This window comes from Ornithodoros turicata, chromosome 1 (assembly GCF_037126465.1).
Source record: "Ornithodoros turicata isolate Travis chromosome 1, ASM3712646v1, whole genome shotgun sequence".
NCBI classification, from domain to species: Eukaryota; Metazoa; Arthropoda; class Arachnida; order Ixodida; family Argasidae; genus Ornithodoros; species Ornithodoros turicata.
Window position 1 is genome coordinate 78,732,572 of NC_088201.1, and position 26,532 is coordinate 78,759,103.

At 46.2% G+C, this 26,532-nt stretch overlaps 1 protein-coding gene across 1 annotated transcript in view; it reads right to left on the bottom strand.

Moving 5' to 3' along the window:
* Window positions 1-26,532, bottom strand: part of LOC135377495 (N-acetylated-alpha-linked acidic dipeptidase 2-like) — a 134,087-nt gene that overhangs the window by 59,421 nt on the left and 48,134 nt on the right. The window contains exons 6-10 of the mRNA XM_064609941.1: window positions 18,288-18,356; window positions 15,641-15,736; window positions 14,519-14,831; window positions 6,332-6,488; window positions 1,479-1,598 (exon numbers count right to left, since the gene is read on the bottom strand). Coding sequence (XP_064466011.1) covers window positions 1,479-1,598; window positions 6,332-6,488; window positions 14,519-14,831; window positions 15,641-15,736; window positions 18,288-18,356 — 755 coding nt within the window. The remainder of the gene's footprint in view (window positions 1-1,478; window positions 1,599-6,331; window positions 6,489-14,518; window positions 14,832-15,640; window positions 15,737-18,287; window positions 18,357-26,532) is intronic.

The following is a 26,532-nucleotide window of genomic DNA, read 5'->3' on the forward strand; positions in this document are numbered from 1 at the left end:
GGTGCCGTCTCCACGTTCACACGTACCAACTCGTTAGCTCCGCCCACAACCAACCTTACGGCAATCGGGGTGCATGGGTTCAAGTCCAACCGCTGGTGACTTTTTTTTAACTGTCATTAATCAAAACGAAGTCATTTTATTTCGCCAGAAGGTCATCAGTATCTAAAAAAATGCCTATTGATATGTTTATATGGCGCTAGCAACAAACAAAAATTAAAAAAATATCATGTACACCTGTAGGATTTGAACCCATGCCACGCAGTACGACAGGAACGAAATCGCTTGATGCCCTCGAGGGTCACGTGGCAATGCTGCTCGCGTTGATTGGTTAGACCACCACCAACTCTCCGAAGTTATCGCTCGGCGACCGATTCCCACCAACTCGAGTTGGTCATGGTTGGTGATGTCGGCCGACTGTCACCAACTCCAAAGTTGGTCCGAGTTGGTGCAGAAAGTTGGCCCGTGTGAACGCCCGCAAAGCCGATGACTCTCTACTGAGGGACGAGCGGGGCCGGTTGGCACATGACAAGGGCGAAGACGACAAAAGTAGCCCGAAGGCAGCCAGGGAACGTCAAAGTTTCAACCTTTAATCATAATCAGCAACCTTTAATCAAATGATAAAAGGTGAAAGTTCGACGTTCCTTGTTTGTCCGCAGGTGCCTGACGTAACCTTCCCTCTCTTTCTCTTTTAAATAAGCTTACCCCCTCCCCCTGTCTGTCTCTGTGTTGCTTTCGTCGTCTTCGCTGATGAAATACTTGATTAATATTGCTAGTACATTCCTGAGCAAAATGTCTTAGCAAACCCTACATGGCCGATTTGTGATATTGGTACCTTCAATGCTGCCAGAAACGGACCGGTTCCGTTGCAGGTTTGGCGATCTCAGGAATCAACTCGCAATATTTTTCGATTGCAGGAGACTTGAAACGGAGCTTTTTGGTTCGCCGTTTTCCGCAGTTGTTAACAACGTTCCTGATGACTAACAAATGGAACTGATTGACCTGCAGTGCGTCGCATCGCATCGATAACAACAAGTTCGCTGAAGTTGGTGCGGCTTCGTTTTACTCTTGGCTTTACGTCACGAGACAATGTGTAAACATACGTCTGCCAGCAGGCGTTTTCTATGATGAACCTTACTAAGTCAAATTTGCGCTCACGACTAGCAAACGAACACCCCAACGCAGTCCTTAAGATTGCCATTGCGCAACCACTTTCACACGATGTTGACGCAATAGACAAAAATAAGATGTGCCAAGTTTCCTCATGACAGAGCAAATAAAAAGGATTGCTGACCCGACATTTGACTGAGCAACGCTACGTAACCCAAATGTACACGTTTTATGTCGTTTTAGTTCTTTTTTGTGTCATATAGTATATCAAAAACAGGCTGCCCCAAAGCCGTGGCATGGAGCCCGCGTAGTTCCTCCATGACCTAATGCGGCCCGCGGACACACATGAGTTCGGCACCCCTGTACTATACCTTCAGATTACCAGCAGGTGAGTACGCATTGTACGGAGGCATAAACAGTGATACCAGATGTGTGGACTCCTCCCCATCAATCGTGAACAACTCGGATCCTTGTTCATCACACAGTTCAACCTGCATGAAATACCAAAGGTACAGGCTTATCTAGGGCGCGAATGACCACCACGCATAACTATCTCGTCTAACTTGCACTCGAGTCAGGAGCGACTGAACGATATTTTCTAACGGTGGCTGTGATGGCCGGAGTTTCACAGTTGATCATTCGCAGCTTTGCATTTGGACACGACTATGATCATGAGCGACGCCTCAGTGCCCAGCCTGTGAATGAATTAATTTTGCCCACCCCAGGGTTCTTTAAAATGCCACTCCGGACTCGGAAAACACCGTTTATTTTATTTAGTCCATAAAAAGAATGTGCCTCAAGGATTCTATATGCGAAATTTCAACCCTGTTTACGAAAGCTGTGCATTTCTGTCAATTTTTGAAGATCTGCTGAGCCTCCACAAGTTTCAATGACGCGAGGAGCGGGTGACATAAACATAGGCCAACAAATTATAATGACGTCATGATCTGGAGAGGGTACTTCTCTCCTAGCAACGACACCGGCGTCATGCGAGGGTCACGTGGTGGAGAAGTCACGTGATGCTGATCGAAAGAGGGGAAAATGGGAGAAATGCCTTCTCCCCCTTTGTGGCAAGGGGATGAAACTCGCGAGTTCCTGTGCGGACTAAAGTGAGGCGCTGCGAGCTTTTCGTGTCATCAAACGTCATGAAACGTCAGAATTTTTACGTCGAAGCGCGGCTTCTCAACCCTCACCAGCCCATTGACAACTGTGGCTACTCCCCCGATATGCGAGTGCTGATTGGTCGGTTTGAAATTATGAAGTTTCCGTGGCGCGCACAACCGGGTGACGCCGTGTCGCGGTGCCGGTGCACATCGGCGTAAAGTTTCGAAATACGGCGGGTGCAGCAGGGACGCAAGCAAAAGCATCTATGCCGGTGCCGCTTTTGGATGGTTTTTAGTGCCCTCCCCTTAAGGGAGCATTAAAGTGGTATCTAACATGGCCAAAAACGTCTGTCATTTTGTAAAGCAGTATGTGAAAAGCATTCCCACAACATATTTCTGTCCAAAGTTGTTTCACCACGGCGCAATTAATTTGGAAATTCGCTGCCGCGGTGACAGGCCGGAGAGCTCAAACTGCAGACCACACCCACTCTACTGTGACGTTTGTGGTAGAGAGCCCCTCATTCGTTCGTAGGAAAAACCGTCTGCTACGAACATTGCGAGCTGTTTCTTGTTGACTTCTATTCTTTATCTGATTTATATCACGTTTACTAAAAAAAAACAAAGCAAATATGCAGCCTGAGAAAATAAGATTACGATCACAAGAGTAATATATCCGTGGCTTCTGTGCAATCTCAGAATTCACAGTAGCAGAAAGCAAGCGATGGCGTCGGTATTGCGGCGCCACCTGCTAGCCACTGAACCAACTGCGCGGTGAAAACGGTCGGACAGGCTTCACACTGTCGGGAAGCACGGGGTTTTCGCTGTACAAGCGCAGTTAATTTCGGGCGCACCACTCGTTCTTCCCGTGGTGTCTGCGGTCCCAAAAAATCGTGGTTGTGTCGTGGACAGCCTTCAAACCCTCCGTTTCGGACATCACGTAGCCGGAGAACGCATGGCGTCTCCGAAGCGGTAGCTGACGCTAAGGCCTGCGCGATGTTGCTCACCACGAGCATGTGATCCCAGGTCCAATGAGGAGCGTCCTCACCACTTGCGTCACATAGTGACGCGCTTGGTGGCTCTCATCACGTGCCTATCGTGAAGGCGAAGGTGGGTGTTTCGCGCACGGGAGGTTCGGGGAGCTATTGCAGGCGTCCCAATTTCGCTACGGTTGCACTAATTGTGGGAAAACTGTTTTCGGCCGCCTAACATTCCATACTGACCAAAAACAGAAACAAAGTTGTGGGCCTCTAGACTGCTCCTTTAACATGTTGTCAATATTGACTCTGAAAAAGTCGGGGCCTCTTAGATACTTCTGCAAGTCAATTCGGTGACAGATAAGTGGAAGGCAGGTCAGCTTTGCTTCGCTTGCTAGGTGCGACAACGATTCAAGAAGGACCAATACTGCGTTTTTCCGCTACCCACTCGATGACAGGCAAGTGAGTTCCTATTCCATTCTGCTGCTTAGCATAGCATAGCACCACACCTGTGGCATATACGCAGCCTTTCGGCACGTAGACTTTTTGGTTTTCACGTTCCTGATTCCTATTCTGATCTTTCTTGCTCAGGTATAAGCACTCAACTGATATCTGCTTCAGAAAAGTATCTGCATGGATAAGCCACTCTGAGTGGTTGGAGCATCTTTCGGCATACCAGCTGCAACAGTTCCTCTGTGACTGGTCAACCAGGCGCCTACACAAGCAACAAAGGGATATAGCCATGTTCTCTGTCTTGCTGGATCTGTGAATGTGTGTGCCTCTGCAGTCAATATACTGTTGTTCTACTGTGAAATCTTCCACGTTAGATATCAGCTATCAGTGAATGCAAAGTTGCTTCGGCATATCACTCAAACTTCAGAAACAATGTTCATGTCATGTTCGTGTTTGGCGCAGATACAGCAGACTGCATATTTGTGATTTGGAAATACCTATCCCGAAAAATAAAGCACTTTGTGTAACAGAAACAGCCAACGCTTCCGCGTTTTGTTTATTGATTTGACTTGACGCGAACGAAATCCGCAACCACCCAGAACTGCTCAGAACCGCCAAAGCGGGGGTGAGGGAAAGAACAGATAAGAAAGGGAAAGCCTCACCGCACGTCACCCAGGGAGACACAAAAAAAGCAAAGCAAAGCAAAACGCCGTCGTCCAACGATTGGCTCCACGCTAGAGGTCACGTGAGTTTTTCCCAACAATAGAATTATACTACACGTTCATCCCCCTGCTTGTGGCTTTTCGAAGGTCGGAGGATATGTCACGTTAGGCTCCACTAACAGAGTGCAAAAGTGAGCCCCCCGGAAGGGCAACAACGTTCCCAGATGAGAGCCGGGCGCTCTGTCGGAAACTAACATGACCGTCATTCTCAAATATAAAAATTAATTTTCTCTAGCTTTCGCGTCACGTAGAGCCAAAATATTTTGCAGGAATGTAAAGTTAGACAAGAAGATTTCAGTAACATAAATTTGGTAGGATTCTAAAGCGATGAGATTTAGTCCGTAGTGGCACTTTAACGTGCGCTGAATCTCAGCACACGGGGTATTTAACGTATTGATAACGTATTTAACGTCTCTCGCTGAAGACGGAGTATCTAAGCAACTTGTACCGTGCCATCAAGTTGCTAGCGTCCTCTGCCGTGGTCCAACCCGCGACTTTGGTATTAGTAGGTGGACGCGCTACCAAGTGAGGCACCGAGGCCGGTGTGATGGCCGGAGGTCGGCATGCAATTGTTTGCCTCAGTGGTGAGGGCACGAGTTACATCGCCAAGATGTAGGTATAATGATTCTTTAATACCAAGAAGACAAATGAGAACGCGTGTCATGCTGTTAACTCAGTTCACAGTTAGCTCTGGAATGAAACTTGACAATTGTGCTCTCGCGCCTCCTCTTCATTCGCCCCTAGAGCACCACCAAATTACCTCGAACGCGGTCGAACGGCGGGGTTGATTACGTAAAATCCATGAATCCATTAGGGTATTTAGGTCAAAAGTAAGACAGCATAATGGGAGACAATCCTCGTTGAAAGCCTTTCTATTTTTTTTTTTTTTTGTAATACTGAAACGAGCACGTGCGTTGAAATATTAATCGCCGAATTTTGCTATCCGAATGAGTCGAAGCCGAAACCACCCGTCTCATGAGCGCATGACCTTCACCGTCGGCGGCTTATCTTGGGTCGCAGAGTGGTTGATCCGGCCAGCGGGTCAGCACCCTTCTCCAATCATCTCTCGCTGGAAAGCACGTGGTCCTCTGACCAGTGATTTCTCTAGAAATTCACTGCTGGGGGCTGCCGAGCTTTCAAGGGGGTTATGCTTGGTGAAGGTTGCACTTAAGGAATTTTTCTTAGACACGGAAATAATCGTGGCACAATGGTGACATCTCTGTACAGCTTTCCCGTTTTATTTGTACATGTTATTACGTTAGAACACAGTACATTAGAACACATATTCATTATGAACGGCATTTCAACATTAGATGCATAATCACACGACCGACAAAGAAAAAAGACTAGCACATTGTCTTACGAAGCTCAATGAATACCTAGCACACATATTGGACAAATGCATGGTACGATCATCTGCATGACTGTGGTCCTATACAGCCCAAGTTTGACAGTACAGGATGTAATTCGCTGCGCCGGACTCTCTACGTGTTGGTGGCCGAGCTGGGTGGGGTCACCTGAGAAATTTCACGGTGGGGTGGGGGGGAGGGGGTGCAAAAATGCATGGAGGATGTAGGGAAATCCCTGCCTCTGACGTGTAATGACCGCTGTCCTCCGTGCGCTTTTGGTGTGAGCGGTTTCGGTTTTGGCTCATCGACTTATTTGGCTCGTCGATTTCAATGCGCGGGCTCGTTTCGGGATTTCGAACATTGAAAATGGATCTCAACGAGGGTTGTCCGCTCCTTTGTAAAAAATTCGGTCACTGCATCATGATTGACGCTGCTAGTTCCCTGACATTCCCGACGCTGTGCAACTTCAAATCGAGCACACCGCGCGAAAGATATTTTCGACAGCTGACTCATTTCATGCCGTCACTGTATTTTATCATACTCAGCCTCGAAACTCATTCAACGCCCCCCCCCCCCCCCCCCGCGCGCTTTAAACACTACTTTTCTCCGGTTTATACACTTACCGTGTTTCTGCCATCGGGGCTAGGCGATGACAAAATGACAGAGAAGTTGATCATTTTCGTCGTATCGAGACCATTGGATTTCCATACATCTTCGATGTACTCGGCAACGGCGTATTGCGCCTTAGTTCCCGCAACGTGCACTTCTTTGCTCAACTCCCTAAACAAGAAAATGTACGCGTGACTTGTTGAACGCGAACTACATACGGAACAAGGATTGTCTATCCTAAACTAGTTCGAATCCTACCTATGCCTTGGTAATCCTTTTAAATGATTCCGTATCCATGGCACTCAAAATCTGGTATATCATAAGCCCCCCCCCCCCCGCCTGCTTCCACTACACTCACACAGTAGTTTCCAAAACAAAATCGACCTCTTTGGGGGGGGGGGGAGGGGGTACGGAGCTTCCAAGGGGGAAGGTATATCGTTTTGGACATATGTTTATGGGTACATGTAATGGCAGCCATCCTGTATTGGGTAATCTCAGAATTTTCAGAGGGATGGGAGTGGCACAAAACCAGGGAGGGTGTACAAGTAGGGAAATCCCTGTTCACCCTTCATTTCATTTGCGCTATGCAGGAGGCCCAGAGCTAGCCTGATAGAACTGCTACATAGTTGTGAGATTACCAGCGTGAACTTGTGTGGCAAAGCATGACGTTGTCTGCGTGGCACTCATTAGGTGGAACGTGGACGCATTAGGCGACCTGTTTTGCTGTGCGCTTCATTTGCAATCCCAAGAGCCAAGAATGCCAGCAACGGCCATTTCCCTAATGTAGATTGTGTGCCGCTTCACCTGCGTAGGCTCTTCTGCTCTGAGAGTGCGCATCCAAAGGCAACATAATAATTGTACCTAGCGGAACCCGTAATTATTAACTAGTCCAAGCAATGCGTCGAATGAGCGCGTCCCAAGTGAAAAAAATTCACGTGTTCCAATGTCTTTACCGATAACCAAGTATTTTGTTCATTCTTCCAGTCCTAATATTTAATTGTAGCAGTGTTCTGCTTAGCGCCGCTGCTAGTAGTGGCGCTGCAGTTTTCGCTACGGAAAAGGCATTTCCGCACATACGGGTACAAAGATGGGTAGCGGCGAACTCTTTCTCCGCTGCCACTACTTTCTATAATATGGAAGACGTGGAACACAGAGGGGGGGGGGGGGGGAGCGACATAACAGCAAGCGAATCAGATGTTTTTCTTGATATTCCGTTTAGTTAACATTAGGCAGTCTGATATGACGATATGAAATACAGAGGCGTTTTGTTCGGAAATTTTATGACAAATGTGTTGGACGTGTTATTTAGTATGGTTATCATAGTTTGCATGTTGAAGTATGGCACATTCAGTTCAAGTAGAGCAACGCGCGATATAAGTGCTTGCATGGCACAGTATATCATTGTGTTGACCTTTCTGCATCGATTGTTCCTTCCAAGTATGTCTGAATTTTTTTCAACATTTGATGTCGGCATTCGTATGCCCAATGTCGCGAACCATTCTTCTGTACACAAAATATTTTAGAACTGTTGATATATTTGATTCTAATGTCAATATTTTTCTTGCGTCTCTGAATTCTTACCAGTTGTCACTGTTTTCAGTTTGCTTTTTACTTTTAATTTAACTGTTCTGATGTCTTAAAGGCGGATGTTATTTGGTCGCTTTTCAGATTTGTGTGTGCACCACCACCAATGCATACGAGGGTGGTTCCATAAGTTTCCGGCCCGACCAACATTTAATAGTCATAGAGACGAAACAAGTGTATCACTTTTCGACATAGTCACCCTTAACTTCGATGCACTTTTGACACCTTTCAACCAGCATTATTATACCCTTGAAAAAATAGTCCGAAGTTTTGTCCACAAAATGCTGGAAAACTGACTCTTGCACCTCACTATCGTTTTGAGATCTCCGTCCTCTGAGATCCCTCTTCAAGTTTGAGAACAGGAAGTAGTCACTCGGTGCCAAGTCTGGACTGTAGGGTGGGTGGTGGATTTCTTCGAAGCCGCACTCTGTCAGTGCAGCCTTAGCAACAGAAGCCGTGTGGACAGGGCATTGTCCTAGAGCAACCGGACACCTCGACTCAACCTGCCGCGGCTCTTTTCCTTGATGGCGTCTCGCAGTTGGTGCAGGAGTGAAGCATAATAAGTCATATTCACTGTGGTGTTCCTCTCTTTGAAGTCGACGAGGAGGATCCCGTGACAATCCCAAAATATTGTTGCCGTGATCTTCTTTGTGGATTGTGTGACCTTGGCTTTTCTTGGGGGTGCTTCTCTTGGGGGTGCGATGGAATGGTTTGCGCCATTCCATCGAGTCCTTTTTCGAAACGGGATCACAGTAGAGCACCATAGTCTCATCCCCTGTGACAACTGACTTCAATATTTCTTGTTCGTTCTCTTGACAGAGCTCCAAAGACCCTTTGGCACAGACGACGCGCTGTTGCTTTTGAACTGACGAGAGAAGTCGTGGCACCCATCTCGCACTGACCTTTTTCATGTGAAGGCCCTCGCCGATTATGCGAAAAACGGTTGTTTTGGAAAGCCCCAGCCTTTCTGAGATTTCCTTCACATTCAGACGCCTGTCGCTCAGCACTTCCTCCTCGACAAGACACTAATTTTCTTGTGTCACCACTTCCAGTGGACGACCATCGCGTGGATCATCTTCAATGGACTCTCGCCCCAGTCGAAACTGCTTAGCCCAGTCTTTTACCGTTGTGTACGACGGAGAGGCTTCCCTGTACACATGGTCCAGTAGCGCTTTAATTTCATTATGCGAAAGTCCCTCTTTTGTCAACAATTTTGTCACAGCGAGGTACTCGATTTTTTCCATTTTAACTGAAGAGTGCACCCTGGCTGTTTGAAATGCCGCTCTCCAACCGAAAAAAGCATGGAGAGGGTTGAGTGTGGTGCTCCGGCCCTCCAACAGATGGCGCCACTCGTCCTTAAGCGCATTTTCAAATTCGCGCGTATTTTCTACCTCGGGCCGGAAACTTATGGAACCACCCTCGTATATACGCTGTTAATGGGCACCACAAATAAATATAATATTCTGTATCTCTTCATAGATCTCTTCCATCACCTGGCCAGCGTTTATGCTATCTTGTTTGTGAGTGGGATTCGCGGATGTCTCGAACAAAATGCTGTTATTGCAGAAAAGTCTTGTGTTCAAAACATTCTGGCGGGAAAGTTATTAAATGCACATACGCGCTATGCGCATCATGTCAAGGTCAAGATCAATGTGGAGTAATATATCTTGAAATAGTAAACTCTACGCTGCATGCTGACTCTGCGAGGAAACATAAGTGCTGCACCGTCTTTACTCTTTCGGCACATTCGGCAACCATATGCCTACGGGAATGTGTTGCCTAGAGAGGGGTAAGGTGGCTGAAAAGTAGCGGGATAATATTTACGCTGCCTTTATTTGGTAGCATCAGAAGCAGTATCGTGTTACTTTTTCAACTTCGTACTTTTCAGTTCATCTTTTTTTTCTCTCCAGTTTTTCAATTCCAGCGCTGCTTTTTTGTGGTGTAGCGGGTGGCGGTATTTCGTTACCTCGTCTTGGTAGCGTGTACAACATTGAAGTCTATCAGAATTATAAGCTAAGTGAGGTCATGGGCGGAGGAAACCTGCAGCGCAAGCATGTGAGGATTATCAGAACACTGATAGGGAACAGGTGGTTGACTGAACAGTATGCGAGCAGACGTAGTCACATGGTTGTTCACGCATTATGTTAATATGGTGGAAGCTATTGACACGGAGAACGTGTCCTGACTGCTCACCCCGTTGAGGAACGAAGGAAAACAACTTCGAACGGTTTCCTAGATGCGCAGTATCATCCTAGTCATCATGGCCCTGGGAGGCTTAGCTTCATCTGAGTTCTATACCGTTGCTCCTGTTCGAGTCTGACGCTAACGATTCCTCTACGCGACACGAAAGAGTTGTAGCTAGGGTTCGGAATCCCGAGCCGTTTTTTCAATACCGATATTTCGGGATTTCTAAATGTGGATCCCGAGGTCCCGTGACGGGACCGGGATTCTGTTGCTGCTGTCCCCGGAATGGTGTTATAGGACTGTATATCCACCTGGCGCATTCATGCCGTCACAAATTGCGATGCAGTCTGCGTTTCTTTCACCCTACGTAACATTCTATGGAAGAAAACGAAAAAAAAACTTCCCGCGGGGCATCAGGTTTTCCGCGTGTTATATTGGGCATTGGCACCGTGCCAGAATATCGTTGTGATGCGTTGGAATGGGGCGTCGCTTCTTGTCGTCTGCTACGAAATATCTCCTGGCTACGTCACAGGCTATCTCCCGATGTTAGCAGTGCACGAGAACACAAGACGTTTAGTACATGTACATGCTTGCAGCTAAAACCAATCACGTTTTCGGATCTTCCGCAAGGAGTATTCTGGGGTACGTCGCTTATATGATTACACGGAGTGGTGAGTTTTGGTCTTCTCCCCTTTTATTCATCCATACTAACTGTTATGTTCTTTCTGGAGCAGCCGAGTCAAATTTTCTGAAAACGGGATTTCAATTTGCTCTTTTCGTTTTCAAATACACGTGTTCGTGAGGATCAAAAGAAGAAAACGGGAGATTCCCCAGAGAGAGACAGAGAGAGAGAAATAGATATTCTGCAATAGTTTGTGTAGCGTTACGGATAGACGCCTTCTGATTTCGTGGAAGTTTTAATGATACTTGAGGGCTGTTCTCAGCTATGAGAACACCCCTTCTCATTGACCTCCCCATTTCTTTATTCTATCCATCACCATCGTCATCACCACCACCACCTCATGTATGACTTGCGCGGTCCACATGAGTCAGCGGTGAGCATCCTGGTTGTGTCGTGAACGACGAGATTGTTTCGGTTTCGGATTGCAAATTTTATTTGTCGGGGAAGGGACGCTTGAAACCAAAAGTCAGTAGACACCATTCTTTCTTTTTCAGTCGTATCACCGTTGTCTGTTGTCAAATTTATTATCCCAAATTCCCGGGATGCTTCTTGAAATCCCGGGATTTCAGGACATATAATTTTGCTGAAATCCCGGGATACGAACCCTAGTTATAGCAGCAAAATTTTGAAGCAACCTTTGTCTGATTTGAAAGTACCATAGATAAGTATGCATTAAAAAATACATTTATGGTTGCCTCTCCAGTGTCGCCTTCATTTGTGCACTGCCCTTTGTTTCCCCATTGGAGCGGCCTTCGAATACCGCAAGAAACAACACGATGACACGTGCGCTCCAATATTCCACATTTAGCTTAGAGAAGCGCCTATCAACGCGGACCAAAGGTCATAAGATATGGGCCGTGTGCTCTCTGGACAGGGTTCCATACTGACTAAACGCAGACGCACAACGCCCGTCTCGTTCCACGAAGTACCGTCAAGTTTAGAACCGCGGCAAGAGCGGGTAAACGCAATATCACGCGAAGGTAAAACAAAAGGAAACCCATGGCAACCTGATGCCGAACTTTCCTACCAAAATAAATAGATCCCCCTCCTGCTTTGCGATTGGTGGTGTGTGCAACCTTTGAACGTGACTGCAAACAGGAGGCTGGAATGAAAACTCTTCACCCATGTTCTGTGCCATCGGACACTCCGGGCTACCCTAGCCACCAACAGCCACCAAGAGTCACTATATAAGTTTCGCTTCAGAGTAGCAACACTAAGTTCCACAGGCGAGCAGGAGTAGACCTGTGCCCCCACGCCGCCATTTCTCCGTGCGCTGACGCCGCCGCTCACGCCACCCCGGCGCGTATATCCATATATTCATATCCCGGGCGCGTTCCAATCGGTTCCGCTGAGGAGCGGGAAGCTCAAAGTGGTTTCGCGCACTTCTGCCGGTCCTGGTCTCGCGAGTATTGCACTGTCATGGCATCAGAAACTGGATCTCCGTTTTGAAGCGCGTGTCGTTGTTCTCTGCTGATAACAACTCAAGTGCATTTAAAACGAACACGGTGTGGCTTTACTCTGGCACCTTAGTTTTGCAAGACGGTGACAATAAGCGGAAGATTGGCTCTGATTTCTTCTGCGAGGAGTGCCTGACAAGCGCAAAAGAGAAAGATGGAGATAAGCCCTTCGATAAGTGAGTATGTTGGTACATGAAAATCTTCTCACCGTTGCTGAACGAATGCAAAACATATTGGTAAAAGGAGACGTGTAGAAAACGCTCGAGCTTTGCGGCTCTTATACTGTCATCATTATTATTGTAGTTTTCATTCATTCGTGACAGTATTAGGTTGATCTCCATGGGCACCGCGAAGGGGGACAAGGCGGCCGTTGCCCCTCATCCCTCCGCTGGTCGGGTTCTTTTTTGTGCATGACAACTATGCCCTCTGTAAAAATTCCCTCTGAGGGTACAACGCGTGTGCAACCATGTTACTGTGCACAGAGTACGGGCTTTCACGGCTTGTTCTAGTCAAAATGTGATAGAAGTAGATCTATTGTTTGTGATGAGTTTGTTACAGTTAGACATTTTCTTTTTTTTTCAAATAAAAGTGGAACCTTTTTAGGATGTGCCTTCGACTGTAGTCTAGACACTGTACACCTCACGGGTCACCAGCGCTTGCGTACGCTTGTGGACGGCTTACGCGTTTAGGGCCAGTTCTCACTTGGCGACGCCTGACGCGGCGTCGTAAGGGCGGCGGAACTAGACGCGCATTTCCGGAGTCGGGAGAGGAGAGACGTCGAGCCAAAAAACTGTCATGCCAAGCTTCTTTCACGACGTCGGCGAGAGCTGCCGAGAACGACAGCTGGCGACCAATTAGGTGACACAGAAAGGCCACGCTTCTGGATTTTTCGTCTGCTTTGGACGACGGAATGCCACTGTGGTGTGAACATGAAAATCGTGCGCGCTGACGGGGCGGCGGAAATGCGCCTCTACTTCCGCCGCCCGCTCGCGACGTCGCGTCGGGCGTCGTCAAGTGAGAACTGGCCCTTACGCCCTCGTGCCGCTGACGCCGCCGCCGCCGTGGCGAAACCGGCTCTACACCGCCGCCGGTCAAAGTGGCATCGGCGCACACGTCTAAGCAGGAGAGCCATTTCGTTTCCGCTCCGCACCGGCACCATCACCAGATAAGGCTCAAAGACAGCAAACATGATGCTCCCCGTGGGTTAGTGATTGTTGTGTACTCCATGTCGTGTAATCCATGTACTTCCACGAGAGTGTCCCGAGTAGGTCAAGGTGCGCTCAAGGTTGTCAAGGTATCTATACCTTGGTGAACTCCTCGCAACAGAAAGCAACATTTCGGAGCGCGCACGACAGATGGCATCGTGAATGCCGTTAGGTGACGCTAGCGTGGCATGGAATGCACGGAAACAAAATGGCTCTCCTGCCCGCCCTTGGGTTTGCCGCTGCTGTGGAAGCTTATTTAATGATTCTACCACCGACTATATCGACAAAGCCGACTAAAGTGTGCCGTTGGGAGTTCATACTCTGACTTTCCCGGGGGTCCACAACCAGAGTAAAAGAAGAGCAAGAGAGCTTGCGTTACAGAAGTGAATGCCGCACCGTATATGCTTGCATGAGAACGGGAAGTAGCAATGCTTGAGCAGTCATGGCTTCCTAAGTGAAACAGGTATGTGAAACGTCCTTCGACTTTGAAAGCTTCATCTAGGAATCCCGAAAGGAAGCCAAACGCCTTAAACCGCAGCATAGGAGACTGCAAAAATAAAGTCCAAGAGCTAGACAGAAGAGCTAATGCACAGAAGGACATAACCCTCCCAAAAGCGATATGTACGCTTCTCGTTCGAGAGCTACTGACGACCCTTCTGCGCAGCTAGTGCGTGAACTGCTGAGCGGATGAAACTGCTGAGCGGATATGTACATACTCGTGCAAGTCAATTTCTATAAGGTATCTGAGCTTGCGATCTTTTAAGCTCCGCTAGCCGTTTTATTTGTGCTAAAGTGCTAAATATCATTATTGCATTTAGTTTGTTTCCGCGCTGCATGTGGTTATTGCTTCACCTGATACGTTGAAGATACAACATTCTTCGTTAGCTTCGTGTGTTTGTGATATCAATAATATCTCCACATTCAGGAAGCGACTAGCACTTCCATTATGCACTAGATTACCACAGCAAACACCGAAGGACAAGCAAAACAATGAGCTTCAGCAATTTGATTGCTTTCGTATAAGGTTCCAGGATCATTCTATATGTGGCACACAACATTTATTAAGAAAAGCAACGTGAGTTCACTCACCTGAGGTATCCTTTTAATTTTTCAGCTCGTGGGAGTGCTACAAGGTATCTCTCGATGCTGTCGTTGAAGAAGTACCTAGTTCGAACGAGGCTGCGGAGCGTTTTGAGGTCTTCCTGCATGTAGCCCTCGATTCTGGGAAGCCGCCACGCTCGAACGACCAAAAAGCAGAGGCAAGCGACCGCTAAGGTAACAATAAATAGCCACACGATGACCCATTCTTGTAGCAAATACCGCCTAATACGAATCTTTTTCAGAGCACGGATGTCTTCTTCGCTCGTCAATACGATCTTGTGAGGGTCGTGAACATCGGACCCTGAAAGGGAGCAGAGTATTGATAAAGTGCTCCGTTGACACTTTGAAGCAAATACCTGCATATCACATAATAAATGAAAACAGAAGTAACTACCTTCAAATTACAAGAAACAAAGCGTTACTGAAGAAAAATGGTGGTGGTTGCCCTGCGTTAAAGATTGTGAACATTGCTGGCTGTGTTACGGAGGCCTCCTCCTATTTTATATCACACCCTCTCCTTCAGACCCTCAGACTCCTCGCATTTTATATCAGACCCTCGTCTCATCCCATTCTTGCTGCAATACTGACGAGTACCTCCACGAATGAAGCCCGAAAGTACAAGCATGTCGACCGCCATTATCATCAGGAACACAACTGGTATGAGTATGGGTAGTCAGTGACAGATCATGGTGTGGAACGATGCAGGAGCAAAACAACTGGTAGGAATTCTTGTGCGATATTTCTACTTTCTGTACATATTGACCTGTTTCTAGTGCCAACTGATGCAGTTGAGAGTTTGCAACCGTCTTGTTCTGTTCCTTTTATAACCCTCTTGTCCGTGTTTTGCTGCGCATCGTTCCACCCATCAGGATCATAGCGAAATATTTAAGTACTTCATTATAGGGCATTAAAAATCTAATATGTGATAATCTAATATGCGCGTGCGCACACACGCACACACACACACACACACACACACACACATATATATATATATACATACATACATACTTTTTCAACATAGGTAAGTCGAACCGCTCTCGTTCATCAGGAACGAGGGTAGCTGCTATATAGAGAAACAAGTGTTTCATGGAACTAGTTAGACATTACCGACTGATTTTTCCGAGGGCAGTGATACACCCGACGGCTGTGAAATTTCACGCGGTGGATGCTGCAAGTGGCTGGGACTTGGGTGTCTTGGAGCACCTAATGGCAAGATGTGGAGGAGCATTAATGCGATACATCAAAAGAAGCGCAAAATTTTGAGTTGCATTCGACGCTTCCATAATGCTGTGAACTCGCGTGGAGAGAGTCTGATGCTGTATTGTTCAAATGTTCGAAAGAAGTGACAGGGCGCTGACAAGCTGGTGCATGATGAGAGAGGCGGTACCCGAGACGAGGAGGGAAGAAGGAGGAAAGAAGGACGAGGAGGGGAAGAAGGACTTCTTGTTGTGTCGTCCTTCCCTCCTCGTCTCGGGTACCGCCTCTCTCTCTGTTCAAATGTTCGAGTGAAGTCTCACACCACAGCGAGATCTTAGCGAACAACAACAACAACAACTTTATTTTAATGATGACGATTGGGGCGATACTCTAAGCCCCATTACATTAGCGAATGAGTAGATGTGTGACGTCATAATCTTAGCTTACCCTGCTTTGGAGCAGAGTCGAGAAGAGTTGTTACCATAGTTTACTCTGGCTATTTTTCGCCGCAGAGTTATGGCTTCATTTCCGCTACCCTGACCTGCTCTGGCTATGTTTCGCCCGAACTCCAGAGTTGCCAGATGTGAACAAGGAAACGCGCCCAAAGAATGGACAAATCCTCCCCATTAAAGGAGCAAAGAGGTGACATTGAACACCCGTCGAAATCCAGCCTCGTGTGTCAAGCTGTCTACCAGGAGTCACCTTGCAAAATATTTTCTCTCTGCGGTGCGTTATAGCTGCGCAATCGAATTTTGAAAAGGCAGTCGAAGAAAGCAGCCGCAGACGGCCGACACGATGCTCTCGTGACGTGGTGAAGGCTCCGCGCTTTATGTCTTCGACTTTGGAAACATGTCCCTGAGGATGGGGGAAGGAGTGACCACAAACCACATAAACGAAAAGCGCAAGACAAGACATGTCTTGTGCTGTTGGTTTTCTTCGTTTTTTGTTCGTTTGTTTGTTTTTGTCGTTTGCAAGCTCATGGACATGTTCCCAACGTCAAGTATACACCAGCTCGCTTGCATTTTACATCTATGTTCAACATTGTTTCTTTGTTTTTCTTCGCAGCTCACGCCCCGCTTATACACATTTGAGCTGTGCCGCTGCACGTCACTGGTCACGTGAAGGGAGCACGATGCGCTCTTTTAACGATGAAAAAAATTTTTCAAAGGCATGCTGAACAGAACCCTCTTGCTCGCTCTGTAGGTCACCTTTGCTCATCGTTCTTTCGCAGGAACTCATTTTTATTGGTTGGAAACACTCTGCACCGAAAACGAAAAAAAAAAAAGGATGTGACAGCGATATGGTTCCGTAGGGTTCAGGAAAGGCAGCAGTTTGTGAACGCAAGATTTCGACGTGCCTTTACTTAGGGGCTGCCGAACGTGTCTGAAGAGAAGTTGGATATCTCACCATCCCGTGCCAGCGACCTGCTTGACAGTGCAGCAGGCAAAGGTTGTGACGTACTTGCCGTTAGATAGCCCACAAATATGTGAAGAATGAATGAAAAACAGAAAGTAAAAAAAAAACGTGCGGTCGCAAACGCAGCATTGAGCTATTAATCCTGTTTGTCACTCACGTCCACACATCACACACATTTCGGTCACATATTCATTTATACAGCGCATTTCTATTGTACAGCGCATATTGCGTATTGCCGTTGTCTTTAAGTGTTCAGAAAGCACATACTTAATGGCGTTGTACGCATTAAGCCTGACCCCCATGGAGCGATTTCTGCACGCGAAAACGCGAGGGACTCCGCCGTGACGCCAACGAAGATGCCCCCGGATGCAGCAACGAAAAACACCATCGTGGCGCTATCCCAGTTCCCAAACGACACTGACGGAGTCGTGCACGAAACACCCTACTCAACTCAATTGGCTCGCATCAGGGCTAGCATGTGTTTGGTGTAGCAAGCTATGGCCTCGCAATTCGCGGTACTTTTCAACTTCCGAAACGGGTTCGTCATTGCAGGCGAACCTCCTCTGCAACAAGTCTCCTGTACGGCGAAGTACAACAACAACAACAACAAAAAAAAGCATGAACACGCAAAATAAATCATCTTTAGCGCGTTCGACGTGCTCGTAGGACTACCAAGTCGGACGGAAGCTTGAGCAATCGCGTGATTGCTCAGCCAGCTCTATTCACGACAGCCGCTTCCCACTTCGCGCGGCGTCAAGACGGCAGGAATCTCTCTTACTCTCTCTCTCTCTCACTTTTTTCTACCATGTCTTTGATACCAGCGAAATACTCGCGCCATGCAGGTCGTGCTTTACACGCATACACCCCCGCGTAACAGTCGCGTAAATATCTGCTGAAACCAGGGCTAGTCCTGTACGCACTAACATCTTTCGTACTGCTAGTACTGTAGGACACGCAATAAGTGGATGGTGTTTGACAAGTTCTCATTATTCTGTATTCGCAAAAATAACTGTTGTGAGGAATTGCAAATACCACTAAATTTGATCAATGACTAAATGAACGGTCGTTATCCCCGTAATTCCCGGGCTTCTACGCTTTCTCATGCATCCGAGAAACACTGCGAAGGAGGAACATGGCTTACCATGAGGCGAGTCTGATCGGCTTGGCAAAACAGCAGTTGGAGGGGGAGGGATTGTGCGACTTGGAGAAACTAGATCATGTAAGAACAGAAGATGGTTAATAAGACATGCCGAAGATGATGTCGAAGGTTTCTATGGAGTAAAAGTAAAATGACAGTGCTAAAGATAACCAGTGCCAATGCTAGTGAGAACAGTCCATCAAGTGAAAGTTGACATGAAAGCATAAAACATTGTAGAATCAGACTTGATTGCGATTTCAGACTTCTGAAAATTGATACGCCTTCCTGAAGCACGCGAGAGTAACCTCACCGAGGAACAGAGTTTTTGATGTGATGTAGTAGTGGTAAAACTAATGATTACAGGGAAACGGAACGGCAACAGCGTGTAAAAAGAACGTGCAGCACACGGTCCTGCTCAATGCATTTTCCACGTCTACCCAGTGTCACGTATGCACTAGATGGCATGATATGTGATTTTTTTTTTTTTTAATATGAAGCAACGTGAGCATCCGATATCGACGGGAAGTGGACGCTATGTTGTGTTCGCTCAGTAGAACGGATACCTAGATCGCTGTTCCTCGCGTATTTTCAGACCTCCCCGCTCACGTGCCTCGTGCGGCTAGCCACCGGAATGTGCAGTCCCTGCAGAATAGATAGAATAAAAATTTACGGTGTTCGAAAAAAATTGATAAACACCATCTCACTGGGTTTCCTGGTGGTTTTTTTTCTCCTTGATTCATGCAATCCACAGGAAGTTCCCTTACTATACATTCCAACAGAAATCCAGAATGAAGAACAGAACCCAGCGTATCTGCGCTTCCCATTTATTTATGTATTCGTTTTTTCACTTAAAGGGGCACTAAACTGATGGTCGTACTTTGTCTAAAAAACTGCACAGAGTGAAAGCAGGGGTTTCACACTACCTAAATATGTGGAAGACTCTGTGTAGCTCAAGCGCTTTAACTATTTAAAAAGCAGATCAAAGAGCGAAATCAGTGCATCTCACTGATCTCTATGTATAAAGGCTGGATAGCGGATGGGTGAGGGTATCGCGGAAAGGGTACACCAACCGGCCGCCATATTGCGGTGCTCAAAAGAGCCATTACAGCCCATTGGAATGCATGTAAGCTGTGACAAGTTTTGCTGTTTGTGAGCGCTTCTTTTGCTGCTTCGCTAAAATTTTGCCACAGATCGCTGCAGAAATCCCTCGTGATTGGATTCCTTACGTTTTTTGTGTGAAATCCCGTCACATACATGTTATTTCCTGTCTATTTTGTACTCGTGTGAGGTCGTGTCGTTCCAATTTTGTACTTTGAACTTCGATTATGTGATTTGCTGGTTTTGTGTGGTGTTGTATTTGTTGTGTTACGTTTCCTTTGTCGTCTGTCAGCGTGTGCAGCGTGTTGCTTCTGGTGTTTCTCCCATTTGCTTTCTGCTCGGGGGTGTGGAATTCCAAGAAGCAGTATTCTCAGAATTCACTCTCGGCATTCAGCAATGTTTGGCACGTTTGTTTATGTAACCACCTTAATATGCTTGGGTATAAACATTATGCTTTGCACAGGAAGTTTATATATGACTAGTTAGGACACGAAATGCCGAACGGCACTAAAGCACTTCCAAAGGACTAGAATGATATTATGTGATATAAAGGCTATATGACGGTGAAAACATATCGACTAGAAATATGTGCACTGGGGAAGTAAATGGCGGTAAAGACAGTTCAAGATGACTAGAGGTAGAGTGAATAAGTCATAAAAAGGCTAAGTAGCAAGGTCTTGTGGTGAAAGCTCCAACATCAAAGTATCACAAGTCCAGTTGCAACAGCAAGTTTGAAGCAGTCAACCAGGTAAGTGGGCAGAGTGCATTACTGGTTGTTGAATATGATCAAGCTTGACAATTTCTTTCGCAGGCCTTGCTGTCACCTTCTCCGTACATTCCTTGGCAAGGTGGTACAGTCCGATACTGCTGTAGCACTGGGAAACTTCTTTGATCAGATGGATCACATTGTTTTCATTTGGGCTGCATTCAAACATATATTGTCTCAAACTTAAGCAGGGAGAATAAAGAGGAGACATTCCAGGTTGAAAAATTATTTATTGTCGCTAAGTAAAGTAAACATGCTGGAACGCACTAAAGAGACATGTGGCTGGTGTGTTTGTATGTCGCACTAATACGAGTTTGTACGTTAGGCAAAATTTTCATGCAATAATTTTTTCTTTATATGCTTTTGCTCATCTTAGTACTGTCCTATCCAATATGGAGTGGCTTTTAACTGCATATGAATGCATAATTCAGGAGTGTTTTCATATATTGGACTAGTTGCAGCTTTAAGGTGCCCTTCATGCAGTACTGATTTCAATCATCAACCATCGCTTGAAACCCTTAACTAGGGAACATGATTCATAGAGGCTAGACTTTCATGCAAATACACACTTTCAACCAGAGTTCGAGGCAACTCATTACTGTAACTAAGTTCCTTTTTTTTTTTGGTAACTTATAACTTAACTCTCTACTTTTGCGCCGTGGTAACTTTCAGAGGAACTCATTTCTTTTCCAGGTAACTTTGCCAAAGTAACTTAAGCCAAGTTCCAAGTTACTTTTAATTCGCTTTTCCCTCACGTCCACTTATTTTCTTACTTTCTCTCCGGTTCTTCCATGGCATTTTATGTCATAAAACTTGATGTCCAGTCAATGACAGTATTCTGTGCAGGAAGTAAGGACTAGTGCTATTGAAATGAAGCTGAACCACTGTGTGCCCACAGGGAATAAGATGCAAAGCGTTCGAATTGTTGGACATAAACGAAAACTCAACGCGGGCAATTCAGGGTCAAACTCAACTGCTCACACGCGCTGCACCTGTGTAGTGCTATTTTGTGTCCGAAGTAACTTGGGAGTAACTCCGTAACTGTGAGTTAAGTTTCGGGATGAATAACTTCGTTATTAAGTTAGTTACATTTTTCACACGGTAACTTCGTAACAAATTCCTTCGGGTAACTTCTCGATCCATGCTTTCAACTCTGCATGCTTTTTGTACACTGCATAAAGTAATATACTTTTCCCAGTGAATTTGTTGCGTGTTTTAAATGCATGCAAGTGAATTTGTAGAGGTGCATATTTTGAGCAAGATTAATAAATTTTTCATGCATGTGTGTTCAACCAGCTTTTAGTGCATATAAATCCGGCCTCTACATATGACGTATGCAATATTACTTTCTTTAGGTGTTCTGGGAAGTCGTTGGCACAGCGTCAGGCCTCAGTCGAACGGTTTGCCCTGTTCTGTCGAAGCACCTGTCTTTAAAATGTTTACTGCAGACCAGTGATGTCCTCGACGGTGTCCAGTCCTTTCGCCTGACATTCACCACACACTTTTTAAATGTTGTGGGCGGCTGTGAGGGAACCTGCATTGATCAATTTATGCCATCAGTTACGGCAGGGATGACAAGGATGATCCAAGAAAGCAATCGTCGATACCGTGACCAACAAACAGAACCGCAGATCCCACAAATGACAAGCACACTTCAACGCCTGCTACGTGCTGAGACCATACCCGTGAACTGCAGGAAGTCTGGACTATCACAATGACTCTATCCAGACAACGTACTTCTTAAAGTTTAACGTTTAGATCTTGAGATACGAGTCACAAAGTGCCGCGCACATGCTTCAACAGCAACGTTTTGTCGCCCCGCTCGTGGACTAATAAATCACATTTATTAGTAAAACTAAGTCACTTACTTGTGAAATGTCGTCCCCGGTATCTTGCCAGTACGTGCAGTACACCCATAACCACAGCAGGCGGGCATGACACCACAAAAATTCTACGCAAAGGCGCATGTAGAATATGCAGCTGAGTCGCGGAAGGCAATGTTTTGACCTTCGCAAGATGGCGGCCGGTGACCGTACGGTTGCACCCTCAATCCGCTATCCAGCCTATTACTATAGAGATCAGTGGTGCAACTCACACCTTCGTCTAATGCGTCAGCAAACGTCACTCGGCTACAGCCAACGGGCCAGACTCATCCCCGAATGACGTTTTGCGTCGTCAACCAATCTTCGACTCCCACAAGGTCAGCCGCGGGGGAGAACCTGCCGAACCTGTTTGCTGTCGCATTGTGGCTGCGGAGGGGTTTCACTTCAAAGAATAAGTGCGGCTTATAAAGAAATCTCATTTATATTAGTGAAGGTGGCCAGAAAAGATGTACGAATAATACGTTGCGGAAGGACATTCCTCGTGAATGTAGTATAGTGGCTCTGAAAAAAAAAGCACTTATTCAAAAATGCAGCAACATAAGTGGTGGTCCGCACGAAACGTCAAGATGACGTCGCTCCTATTGTTATGAGAACTTGAAGGGCGGAGCGAGTTAAATAGCGCGCAACGCGTCCTGTAATTACTGCGCTACTATGTCGTTGTCGACCTCCATAATTTAAGAAGATATGTTTCAGGGTTAAATGGACATATTCCTACTCATATATCATTGCTCTTATATCGGCTTAGTGCCCTTTTAACCCAAAAACGAAGCCGAACCGGCAAAACCATTGACGGACCATTTGAGCGAACGGAATCATTACTCATGCGATGGATCAATCTGTTCGTGCCATTGCCTCTGTTCGTGACCCCTGCCGACAGAGGCTTCCATTAAACAGTCATGGGTGTGAATTTAAGTAACAATAGACGGTTAGACAGTCCTATATACAGGGTGTTTCAAAAAACGTGTCATTCGAACTTTATAAAAAAACGGGGCGACGGAAAAATACGGGGTAAACGGCACTTGTGTCGCAACTGAATTTGCCATCTTGTAAAAATATTTTCATTTAATTTTGATTAAAAGAAATTTAATTTCTTTAATTGAACTCAAAAATTTCCCAAGTCAACCTAACGTTTTTTTTACAGAATTAGAGAGCCCGTAGCGAGCTTAGTCAGATCCACCAAGAAATTGACTCGATATTGCAAATGGAACTGCCAAAAAACAGTCCCGAAAGTGAGGCTTTAGAGTTTCGGGTATTCAACGGCGCACCAAATCAGTCGCGAAGATGCGCAGAGAGCAGGACATGCCCTTGCCCTCCTGAACGATAGAAGGTCGGAAAAACAGGAGAGGGGAAAAGAGAAGCGGAATAATTTTTTGTGTGCCAGTTATCAACGTATGGTGGAATGTCACCCGCGTTATTATCGGCGCGTCTTATGCTGCACGTTGGTCCGACGATAAATTGTTCAAGCAGAATTATTTTACACCTTGCGTGTATTAGAAACAGCGGTACTGATGGCGAGCACTGTGTTCTCGAACATCGAGAGAACTAGAATGATTTTGGCACTTGGCGCTGCCAATATGAATTATGACGAAGTAGTCGCAAAATACGGTGAAATGTTTCCGGGCACACGAGTCCCTAATTCTCGCACCATCAGACGGACATTTTTGCGACTCTCCTGTACTGGAAGTTTCAACCGTGCACGTGAAAGCCATCGCCGTTGTGTCACCTTTCGTGACAGTAGCCAAGCGAATAGGGTACGACAGGCTGTTGCCCAAGAACCTCATGTAAGCGTACGGACCATCAACAGAAGAACAGGGGTTTCAGCAACCACGGCCTGGAGAATTTTGCACCACGGCGGTTATCACCCTTACCATGTTAGCCTACATCAAAGTTTTCAGCCTGAAGACTATAACAAGAGGTTGGATTTCTGCAACTGGGTCCTTAATACGATCGAAGAAACTCCAAACTTCGTTGACAAAGTCATCTGGTCTGACGAGGCTCATTTTTCCAGAAACGCCCAGGTTAATTTGCATAATGCTCACTTTTGGAGCAGATCAAACCCACACTGGATACGAGCCTGCCGACACCAATTCCAGTGGTCGTTTAATGTGTGGGCCGGAATCTACAATGGAGAAGTAATTGGCCCGGTATTTTTCAATCGGAATTTAACAGGCGACATCTACTACGATGAAATCTTACAATCAGTTGTGTCGTCGTTTGTAGATGATCTGCCGATTGCACAACGACTGTCATTGTGGTATCAGCATGACGGAGCTCCCCCACATTGTACCAGACGTGTGGTCAACTACCTGGACGGACTCTTCGACGAGAAGTGGATAGGCCGGTTCGGGCCAGTGCCGTGGCCCGCAAGATCACCGGATTTGACTCCCATGGACTTTTATTTATGGGGCCGTATCAAGGAAGAGGTATACAAGGACGAGCCCCAATCACCACACGACTTGCAGGAAAAGATCACTGCCTTCTGCAGATCGCTCCCTCGAAGAGAAGTATTAAAGGCAACGAGGGACGTAGTGCACCGGGCACAGCTGTGCATTGGTGTGAATGGGGGTCATTTTGAACAGCTTTAGGCGTGGGCTCATTTTCCCGTCGAACAACAATACTGGGACCCATGTTGTGTGTTTAGACATTTTTTGCTCATTTATCTGCGTTCGTTATGTTCATTTATTATTATTGTTATTTGTGTTAGCTTTGCCTGGGCAAAGTAAAACTGTGTAGCTACAAAGTGTGCAAATCGAGCTTCCTTTTTTCACCAAGTAACAGGTCCATTCGCAAATGTAAAGTTACTCGTGAAGTACACACAAAAAATGGGGTCGCCGAGTCGATCCCAGAGGCTAGACGATCAAATGAATGGCGCGGTTACAAGCGGTTATGGCGAGCTCTCATGTCACTATGTCACTAACAAATCCTCCTGTGACACTTTTGCTCTCTAAACAAACAAAAAAAAAGAAAGGAGGAAAAGAAAGCCTGCTTGTCTTTGTAGCGGTAGAGTATTTCCACCCAAACACATGGCTGGCTGCGACTTTCACGTGTACACGAGAGCCAGATTGGCGTCGACGGAATCTCCAATGCTAAACGCACGTTGTGCTGTGAAGTCATTGGCTAACGTCATCCGACAATAACAGAAATGTGCCGACGAAAGTAAACGAATTGGGGCAAAGAGATGACAATGACAGCGAATTGAATAGCGGAAAAACATTTTGGGGAGGTAGGATTCATAACCATACAGATTTTGCCATAAAAGAGAGAAAAAGACAGGGAACATCAGAAATGAACTAGAAACGAACTCAAGCCCCCTATCTGTTTTGGCATTGGAAGCCTTCAAAATATTCGCAACGCCGCTCTCGTTTCCCCTCTCCCGTTTTTCCAACCTTCTATCGTTCATGAGGGCAAGGGCATGTCCCGCTCTCTGCGCATCTTCGCGACTGATTTGGTGCGCCGTTGAATACCCGCAACTCTGAAGCCTCAATTTCGGGACTTTTTTTGGGCAGTTCCATTTGCAATATCGAGTCAATTTCTTGGTGGATCTGACTAAGTTCGCTACGGGCTCTCTAATTCTGTAAAAAAAACGTTAGGTTGACTTGGGAAATTTTTGAGTTCAATTAAAGAAATTAAATTTCTTTTAATTAAAATTAAATGAAAATATTTTTACAAGATGGCAAATTCAGTTGCGACACAAGTGCCGTTTACCCCGTATTTTTCCGTCGCCCCGTTTTTTTATAAAGTTCGAATGACACGTTTTTTGAAACACCCTGTATGTGTGTGTTTACGCTGCTGTTCGTTTCTTCCCCAAACGTAGGGAGATTCGAATCGGGCATCATCCTTCACAAAGATAACGGGAAGGTTGCGAAGTGAACAGTTCACTGAAAATCGGCACCCACGCACTTATAGTTAGGGCCACACAAAATTAGGTGCATGTAAATTCACCCTTCAACGCGGTTGTCTTGCGACGTAAAGCCCCGAATTATGATTATTATGAAATTCACCCTACCGCGAAAGTGATTTGAGTAGAGTGTCTAAGCGTATGGTTTGCATAGCGCTAGTGCCTTTGTACATACCGTGTTCAAAAGCACATAACTAGGGTTCCGCGTTTTCGGTTGTAATCGAAGAACATCGAAATACATACGCCGGGTAAATTTTCCCTCATTCGGTTTGAATCGAAAAACATCGAATACACAGGAACATTCCAGAAACCACGACAGACAAATTGCTACACACGCCCAGCTTTAGATTCCAACATGCCAAGCAGGCTTTCCTTCATTACTCTTCATTTCTTGGTATTTCCTATGGTTGGATGAATTGCGACCACACTGAATGTTCCAGGGTCAATCCTTTTGTCCCGGATCGGGTGCGCTGGTCGGAATCTCATTCTTTTGCCATTGTAGGTGCTTCACCGTGCTTGTGAACCTTTTAGGGCAGTGACGTCAAGTATAATCTCGGTCACCGGCCTTTAGTTGTTTAGTGGAGAGGTTACGACAGTACATAC